At 41.1% G+C, this 10199-nt stretch overlaps 1 protein-coding gene across 4 annotated transcripts in view; it reads right to left on the reverse strand.

Annotated features, from left to right (window-relative positions):
* The window catches only part of ATP11A (ATPase phospholipid transporting 11A), a 228783-nt gene that overhangs the window by 11454 nt on the left and 207130 nt on the right, over positions 1–10199 (reverse strand). For all 4 annotated transcript variants that reach the window (XM_019529645.1, XM_019529644.1, XM_019529647.1 and 1 more), the window contains 2 exons: positions 2356–2421; positions 1224–1327 (listed from right to left, as the gene is read on the reverse strand). In XM_019529645.1, coding sequence (XP_019385190.1) covers positions 1224–1327; positions 2356–2421 — 170 coding nt within the window. The remainder of the gene's footprint in view (positions 1–1223; positions 1328–2355; positions 2422–10199) is intronic.

Genomic DNA, 10199 nt, shown 5'->3' on the forward strand with positions numbered 1-10199 from the left:
CTAGCTACTATGAAACTATGAAACTATATGCGATGATGCACCTCACTGTTTGCACCCTTGTCCTTTTTCAAAATCCAAGATGTGTCCGTGTCCCCTGAGGTACGGAAACAACATTTTGAGCTTGTCTACCCTCTTTCCTTCCTGTGTAGAGGGCAAGCCTTCTCACTCTCTCAAGGTGTGAACACACATTCTACAGAATAAACTTTCTTAACTCATCAGTAAAAAATGGAGTAGAAACACAATACACAGTTTTATCCTTGTGTAAAGCATGTCACTTCAAGGTCAATTACTCCCTAAGCAATGAGGAGTACCAATACTCTTTTCTAGTATTTTTTCAATCCAGATATATGAAGTTGGAAGAGTACCTCAAAACACATTTCCTCTTACATACATTTATTTTTACATTAGCTGAGAAAAAGATGGTCATAAAACATATGGACATTTTTTGAAATGTGAGTTTTCTTTTTCTGTCTGTTAATTATGTATAGCAAACCTTATTAGCAAACATATCTGTCACAAAAGAAGAAGAATATAAAAAGGGGAATCAGCAGCAGGCGATGCAAAAATTCTTCTAACCTGCTCTATTTGTATTAAAGCTGTAGATTTTAAAAACAAAACAGCAAATAAAGCTCAAACACTTTGTAATAGAATCTAAGGACCAATAATTTTTCCTCTCTAAGGCTATTTCTAGCATCTATTAAGCTCAAGAAAAGTTAAGTTTTCAGTAATCACCATAATAGATATGTTTAAACTGTAAGAAGCAAAGTTTTGTTGGAATGATGTTGTAGCTGTGATGGTCCATGAAATATATGAGGCAAGGATTTTTGAGAGTGGTATCTTTTATTGGACCAATTGCATGATTGGAAGAGACTTAGACAATATTTTAATAAAGTGTATTATTTTTCATATATTTCTTATGTGCCCTTCCTCAGGTCTCAGAAAGAAGCCAAAGGAAGGGCACTTTGTACCAAAAGCTTGTCTCTCTCAATTATACACCTGGTTTAATCAAAGCTATCATCACAAAACGCTTGATTTCCTGGACCATCACTGTTACAACAACACTCCAGCCCTCCGATATGTTTAAATTGGTGACTTGAGTTGTTAGTTGTACAAAATACAAACACTGAGTTGAAAAGATCTTAGTTTATAACCTATTTTATATTTCTGAAATAACATTTGCATTTAGTAACACTCCAAAATAACAATTTACACTAGGTTCTCACCAGACAATTCCTCCCCAGAGTAAGGAAAAGATAATGTAGAACAGCAATGATCCCCAGATCACAAAGTGATTTATCCATGTCCAGTAGCGTGTATCTAGCGCAAGCTGAAAGAAAAAAGAAAAATGTGGTTATTATTTTAATTATTGGGAAGAGATCAAATACTCAGTAGAGAAGGAGTAAAGTTAAAACCAGCATATTATTTCAAGAATTAAGCTAATGCATTACTGAAAAGCTGTAGTGGAAACAAGGCCTTTCAGTTTCCATCACAGTTAAGAAAGTTCCCATACCTATTACCCAAGAAGTAACCTTGCATTTCATAGTGATATCTAATATACATCACACCAAAAGCTTGAATATTACTTAGGAAATAACAACACTGGAATATTACTAGCAGCATGTTAAAAGATTGTCCTCCTTCCTGTTTCTCTTTAAAAGTAGTCTCTAAGGCCCTGATGCATATTATACTTAAAGCATGATTAATTGGTTAATCACATGATTGACTGGCTGGGAACCCCTTCAGTTATGTGAGCCAACAGCCACAGGGGGGGCAACAGGCACCCCCATGGCTGTGAGTTCTGACAGTTGATTGGGCTCCCAGCCACAGGAGAATAAATAACCAATGCAGGGGGAGCCTGGGCGTAATTCTGGGCTCCCACTCCATTGGCAATATGGCATGAGGGGAACCTGATGCTCGATCCCATAATCAACCCTCCTGCCACGCATGTGTGGCACCATAGGAATGCAGTTGTTGGGATCAGATCTCAAGTCCCATTGCACCTTCTTTTTAACGTCTGTCAGTGGCCTAATTGTCACAGTGGACACTTGCATAAGATGGCTAAAAACTGGTAAAGGTAAACTACTCACTTTAACCATGAAAAGAATTAGGTAGCACTTTGTAAAAATTACTACACTGCTCTTTTTTCTAAGCTATTTTATTATATTTTACATTTTTATTTATGTCTACTATCCAAAAAGTACAAGACTTTGAAACTCCAAAGGGAGCAATGTCTAACTATCTTCAAAGGCTGTAGACAAAATACTGTATAGAATATAAATAGCATGGGGGAAATGGTAACGATCTAGGAGGCTTCAAAAGTTTTAGTGAATTAAATATTAATATTGGCTATCTTACCTTTAATGTAACTGTAAATACGAGCACAGTAAATACCAGAGTTCCAAAAGTCCAGTTTCCAAACATCTATAAAAAATTGTTCAAACAGTTATAGGTAACGTATTCCCTTTCATATGATGAGCTATCCAGAACAATCTACTTAAGGATAATGCACTCCGTTGCATTACGGTTATCTAGAAAAAACCATTCTGAAGATGAGTTTTACTTTGCTTGTGTGCATACATTTCAGGATACACACAAGCAACAATACACACAATCTGTGCACTCAGCTTAAAGCTCACAGGTACTTTTTTTTTGCATTAAATAAAAATTGTGGAATGGTTAGTGTGTCATTAAGATGTTTCCACCAGAGCTTTGACAGTTTCTTCAGAGTTCTGTTTTCTCAGCTGTCACCTTTTCTCCAACTTCCCTCCTCTCCTTTTCTTGGAGTCACATCTTGGAGACTGATGTATGAGTCAAAGAGATTGGCAGCAGTACAAGTGAGATTGTGATCATTATCACATACAGATGGTTCAATCAACTTTTTAAAATATTTATTTGAACAGTTTAATATTAGGTACTAGATTTTTCCCTTTTAACAGGGTTTCACTTACATGAACTTGATAAATCCATACCTCAACTACCCTCATTGCACTTTTAGGTGCCATATCATATAATATTTAAGATTCAGAATACCAGCATAATAGCCATACGTATTTTTTTCAGGAACCTGAATTTATAGTATAATAAGCTAACATACTGCAAGTTCTTGAAATTCATGGGCTAGTTGGCACAGAGAGAAAAACAGTAAAACTGGAAAATGATGTGAAGGAAAATCTGAAAGGTAAGTGAGTAAGATTTTAAGGAGAAGCTGCTGCTTACTCCGCAAGAGAAAGTACAGCTCAGAACCAGATCAACCAAGTAGAAGTCTCTTGTTTAAACTTAGGCCATGAACAGGCATTCATTTCCAGTGGTGGACATATTTCACTGCTAAAAATGTTTACAGGAAAGTGAGCAGTACAAGAATTCAATCAGCAATTGCACCCTTGTCTCTGCTCCTCACACCTCCCATGGAGTGGGATGACTGTAGTTTGGGGAAAGTGCATGGAGCAGCAGCTGCTCCAGTCCTCCCATTCCTGGGAGACCAAGATGTGAGGAGCAAAGGAGAGCAAGCAGCGGCTGCTCAATCCACTCAGCTCCCAATGCCTGAAAGAGTAGCCTAAGCAACATGGCAAAGCCCCTGCCCCCTCCTCACCCCAAAGACTCTGATATAAGGAGCTGGCAGGGAGCAGGAGGCTGCTCCTCCATACCCCTCCCAGTCTACAGGAGCTGTCCCCTATACCCTCTCCAGACTGAAGTGACCCCAGCCTGGGGAAGGCCCAGGAGCCTTTCCTCACTGATCAACTTCTCCTGGTCCCTGGGAGGAATCAAGCAGTGAAGTATACAGGTGTTCGTTCTTCTGAGTGACCTCTGCTGGGTCAGAGATGGGTTATTTTTCTCCTGGAACTACCATTTGTTCCAGAAGAAATGGTGTGAATGCCTGTACACTCATGGTTTCTGTTGGAAGAGCTGTGATTTTCCTATTACAAACATAATACCTGTACTTGGCTCTCATGGCTGTGGGTTGCCAATGAGCAGCACCTCAGCATGTTGGTTGTGCAAGGGGCAGGGGGAGCAAAGATTAACTGAAGTGTGAATATTTCCAATGTCATTTTGTTTCTAGGATTTATTCAAAATTTACTATTTTATACAAAGGTTGGATTGTATGAAAGTGAGTACATGTGACTTCTGCCTTAACAAGTCACCAAGTCATTTTTATTTTCAGTTATTTGTGAGAGAGAGAAAACTCATCTAATTTTATTTACCAACTGCCCTGAAAAGTTATACATTTACTGGTCAGTCTTCTGCCTGGTTCAGTTTTAACCTTCAATTATGACATTTAAGCAACTATCAGAAATACACCTTGGATTAAAAGATAATGTCCTTAGCTCAAATTATGAAAACACACCAAGATTTTCTGTTTTCTTTAAACTGTATGGGGGGGGACTTTTATTAATTATTTGGTAAAATGACTTTCTGTGAAAGAAAATACCATATGGAAATTGAGAAACTGATTGCTTCATTGTTTAGAGGTAGTTCTATTCCCTAGTTGGTCACAGACATTCTGATGATCAGCAGATCCCTTCCTGCCAGAAACAACATATCCTTTGCTCTTGTGCTTTATTTTCTGCTCACAATTTGATGAGAGCTCCTTTGGATGACTCTTGCAATCTCTTCAGTAAGTAGCCCTTTTTATGACATTTTCTCTATGGGACCTTCAACCTGACCCAAAAACAACTCCACAAGATATGAGGAAACTTCCTGAAAATACATTGGACCTTCTGCATGAGAGGCCCAAGAACACACCCAATCAGGTGGTCTATCTTCCCAACCAAATTCTTCTTTGTGGCACTCCTTGACTTGTGTGTTATAAGGCAGGGGGAGGAGAGGGGATGTGAAGACTGTAGTGAAGGACAAGTCCTGAGCATCCCTTGTGGAATAGCAAGCTCTCAACAGAGATTATTATTCTTGCTTTTGTAAAAATCAACCATGACCCTTGGAGACAGAAATCCCATAACCAGAATAGAGTATGTACAGAGCCACCAAACACTGTCCCACAAATGTGAATTTATAATGATCTAAAAGTATGTCAACATCTGGCAACACCTCCATCAAGACATTTTTTTCATCTGTCCACTAGAAATGGGACAAGACCATCTATTCAGATTACAAAGGCAAACAGCCATAAGATAACAGCTTTGGTTACTACCAAACTTGGACTCAATACTTGTACCTACAAATAAGCACAAGGTTTTTATTTTAATCACTGTTTGCCATTTCTAGTCATTAGAACCATCCAGTCTTAAGTTCATTTTATTTTTGCCATAAGCCTCATTACACCAAAAATGTAAATGACTAACTTCTTTCATTTTTCAGTTAACAGAATCATAGGCTTAGAAGGGACCTCAAGAGTCCTTTGGTCCAATCCCTGCACAAACACAGGAATGCTGTTCCTAAACCATCCCTATCCAGTGCTTATCCAAATTCTTCTTGAAAATCTCCACCAAGTACCTTTCACATTTTCCCTGTGCAGTTCTCAGAGTAAAGCAGTTCTTCCTGACATTTAATCTAGGTCTACTTTGCTGCAATTAACACATAGCTTTGTATCCTGCCCTCTGCAGCAAGAGAGAAAAGTTTTTTTTTCTCTTCTTTATGGCAGCTTACCATATACGTAAAGTTTGTTATGACTGTTTTTCCTTGCATTGTTTGACATGGCCAGTGTGGTTGTTTTGTCTTAGAATAGCTTTTCTATATATGCCAAACTCAATGATTCTAAATAGTCAATTTGCACATAGATATTTGAATCATTTTGGGGTTTATTTTAAAGTGATTTCCTGTTCCTGTGTACTCTCACACGCATCTGCTTTCACTACTTAATATTACTTGATGCCTCTGATTCATTTGATGTTTTTTCCGTGTTTCATCCTCTTAGCTGTATGCATGACATAATCTGTTTTAATTTTCTTGCGGTAACTGGATCTGTTTTGATATGGCCATGCTCATGATCGTGCTATTTTGTTCACTTGAAGCTGGGCCAGACTCAGGAAGTTCCTAGTTAGATGACTTGCTCAGGATATTGAGGCTGCACCATCACATTTCCTTTTTTCTAGCAATTTTAAATAATTTGACGCCATGTTTGGCATCTGACTGACAGGAAAGGAAACTGACAGGTTGGTGCCAGTTTTCGTATTTCTTCGTACTGGTCAGATGCAGTAGGATGAAAAGTCTAGATATGCAGGAAAAACAGAAGAGCCCTGCTTCTGCTCCCTCCATTTCCTCAACCTGAAAATGAATGGGAGGGCAGACATCCTATGCAGCTCTTTTGTAATGCCATTCATATCCTTAATTCAACTCACCACACAGGGACACAGAGGCTAATGGCTAACTGTACTCAGTGGAAGGGAAATCATCAGCCCCAGGTTGGAGCCAATCTTGGAAGATCAAAATACTTGCCCAGCAGAAGCATACTGAATATATAACAAACTTCAACGAACAACTTCAAGTTGTTAAGTATAATTTAACTTGTCGCATTCGGTTTTATATTCTGTTTGCTGATGAGTGGCTTAATCATTTCCTAACCTACGCGTATTTCCCTTTGTTTCTGATCTTAATAGCTGTGCTCCTCAGCTCATCACTTTTATTTTTGTCCTACAATGCCCGCCTTCCTCCTTTCATCTTTCCCATGAACCAGTTCTTATTCCCCCAGCCATCTGTACTTGTACTATTCATGCCCCATTAACAATATACAAACAATCCCCCACAGCCAACCAACCACCACAACCAAAATGAAGCCCAAACCCTATATATGCACACCCACACAAGCCCCACTTGCCCTGAGAGGCATCTTATTACTGGTTACTGACATTAACAAATTGTGATCATCACCCTATTTCTATGCTACTTTCTTTTTTTTGGCGTTTCCATTTAGATTTCAAATTTTTTGTCAGCTGTCTCTTACTATGTCCTTGCACTGTGCTTAACACAGGGGTCCACAATTCAGCTGTGGCATCAAGGCACCACTGTAATAAGTTAACATTTAACAATACACAATCTTAAGCATCTGAATTTGCTTGTTTCACAGTCGCTCTGGGCCAGGCCTTTGCTTTCAGCTGATTTGATTGGATAACCCCACTTTAAAACAGGTGGCCAAGAGAAAAGAATTCTAAATGATGAAAGACATCCTCTCCGGAAGTTACGTAGTTGTGGATCGCTATAGACTGGAGTGGAATTTCTAAATATACCATATTTACTCAAATCTAAGATGAAGTTTTCCCCCAATCAGCATAGGGGGAAGCCCCTCGCCTTAGAATCATGTACAAGGCAGGGGAAGGAGGGGCAGGAGATTGTTACAACTCTGACTCTGGACCTGAGCACAGGCCAGAGCCAGAGTCAGACCCACAGCAGCTTCCTGCCTCCACTCCATTTGCCCTCTGCAGCTCCTACTCCCAATCCCCACCCCTTACTGTCAGGTGAAACCTGGCCCTGGCCTAGGCTGGATTACCTCGTGACACAGACCACAAGGAAACTTCATCCCCTGCCTGGCCAGTCAGCAGTGCTGCTGCTGCTGCTTCTGTGTGGCCTTCCACATTCTGTACTTCCACATGCTGTGCTCTTGGAAAGAACAGGGCCCCAAGCAGCATCTGACAGTAAGGGTGACAGACAGGGGAGACAGAGACTGTGGGGAGCAGACAGAAGAGGCAGAGGTTGTGAGGAGTGGGTGGGTGTGTGAGAAATGTGCATATATTGTAGGGGGGGGGAGTGGAAGAAAGGTGCAGAGATTGTGATGAATAGGAAGGGGTAATGATTGTGGGGAATAGGTGGGGGAAATGGGCAGAGATCATGGAAAGCTAGGAGGTGCAGGAAGTGGAGGGGGCAAAAAGACTGCCTGGGGAAGAAGCTGAGAGGGGAAGAAGGCAAGGGGCTGAACGAGCCCTCCCCACAGCCATCTGGCATTCTTCCAGCCACTGCCTTACCTGCTGTAGCAGCTGGGTGGGGATGGGAACAACTTTAAGACAACCCACCAGGAGTTAGATTCTATACCTGGAAAATTATAACAAGTTTATAAATATTCCATATATAGAATCTAATTGAGAGACTGTCTTGTATTCAGAGTTGCCTTATATTAAATACGATAGTCGGATGATTTACAGGGACTGAGTTTGTAGCTTATTTTGCAGCTGAATATCACTGGCAAGCTCTGACCCCACATTAGATAGGTCTGCTCCATTCTAAAAGATAGTATCTCAGAATAATAGAAAATTAGGGTTGGAAGGGACCCCCAGAGGTCATCTAGTCCAACCTCCTGTTTAAGGCAGGACCATCTCCAACTAGGTCATACCAGCCAAAGCTTTGTCCAGCTGGGTCTTAAAAACCTCCAAGGATGGAGATTCTAGCACCTCTCCAGGTAACCTGTTCCAGTACTTTACTACCCTTCTTAGTAAGAAAATTCTTCCTAATATCTAACCTTGTCCTTGTTGAACCTCATGAGATGCCTTTTGGCCCAATCCTCTAATTTGTCTAGGTCACTCTAAATCCAAGCCTTACCCTCCAGCATATCTACTATTCCCCACAGGTTGGGTGTCCTCCACAAACTTACTGAGGATGCACTCTGTGCCATTTTCCAGGTCACTGATGAAGACATTGAACAAAACTGGCCCCAGGACCAACCCCAGGGCGCTCCACTTAATACTGGCTGCCAACTAGACATAGAGCCATTGATTACTACCTTCTGAACCTGATGCTCCAGCCATTTTTTTTTTTATCCATCTTACAGTGGATTCATCCAGCCCGTACTTCCTTAGCTTGCCTGCAAGTATGTTGTGGGAGACTGTATCAAAAGCCTTGCTAAAATCAAGATACACCACATTTGCTGGTCACCCTTCATCCAAAGAGCCAGTCACCTCATCATAGAAAGCAATCTGCTTGGTTGGGCATGATTTACCTCTGGTGAATCCATACGGACTGTTCCTAATCACCACCTTCTCCTCTAAGTGCTTAGAAATGGATTACTTCAGGATCTGCTCTAGAGACTGAGATGAGGCTGACTGGTCTGTTGTTCCCTGGATGTTTCTTTTTCCCTTTCTTAAATATGGGCACTATGTTTGCCCTTTTCCAATCATCTGGGACCTCTCCTTATCTCCATGAGTTTTCGAAGATGATAGCCAACGGCTCTGTAATTGCATCAGCCAACCCCCTCAGCACCATTGGGTGCATCCTGTCTGGCCCCATGGTCTTGTATATGTCCCACTCTTCTAAATAGTCCCCAACCTGTTCTTTCGCCATTGTTGGCTACTCACCTCTTCACCAAACCATGCTGCCTGGTACAGTAGTCTGAGAGCTGACCTTGTCTGTGAAGACTGAAGCGAAGAAGGCATTGAGCACTTCAGATTTTTCTGCATCCTCCGTTACAAGGTTGCCCCCCGCATTCAGTAAGGGACTCACACTTTCCCTGATCCTCCTCTTGCTACCAACATACTTGTAGAAACCCTTCTTGTTACCCTTTATGTCCTTTGCTAGCTGTAACTCAAGTTGTGCTTTGGCTTTCGTGACTTCATCCCTGCATGCCTGAGCAATGCTCTTATACTCCTCCCTATTTATTTGTCCAAGTTTCCACTTCTTATCAGCTGCCTTTTTGTGACTTAGTTTACCCCTCCTCCCAGCTTAATAGTTTTGGTGGCAGTGCAGATTGGTATCAAAAAACCAAAACCAAGACATGTTCTGATGCAAGAGGCATTCAAACAGCTTAGAATCTGAGATGGACCATTTAGTATAATTTTGTGTCATGACTGTTGCCCTTGTCTCTTCTCCTCCCTCTCATCTGTTTTTTATTTGAATTGTATAACACTGATATTATATCGTAAACTGTTCAGAGAAAATTTTACTGGCAGTTAATTAGTATACACTGAGTACCACTGACGGACCAGGGCTCTGAGGACCCTGTTCACACAGGAGCAGATTATATATATTGCTGACTCTTCCTGATGGCCAACATTTTCAAACCTCACAAGCCTAAACTCTGAACTAAAATTCCATATTCAGACTCTTGCATAAAAGACTGGGAACACAGCATTTCAAAGCATACCTACATACAGGCTGGGGAACTCCCTTCTTGTCAGTGCAGAGGCAGAAAAGGATCTTGGAGTCATCATTGATGCCAAGATGAACATGGGCCGGCAATGTGGGGATGCAGTCAGGAAGGCCAACCACACCTTGTCATGCATCCACAGATGCAACTCAAGCAGGTCCAAGGAGGTGATCCTCCCCCT

This window comes from Crocodylus porosus, unplaced genomic scaffold (genome assembly GCF_001723895.1).
Source record: "Crocodylus porosus isolate Cpor-Errol unplaced genomic scaffold, CroPor_comp1, whole genome shotgun sequence".
NCBI lineage: Eukaryota > Metazoa > Chordata > Crocodylia > Crocodylidae > Crocodylus > Crocodylus porosus.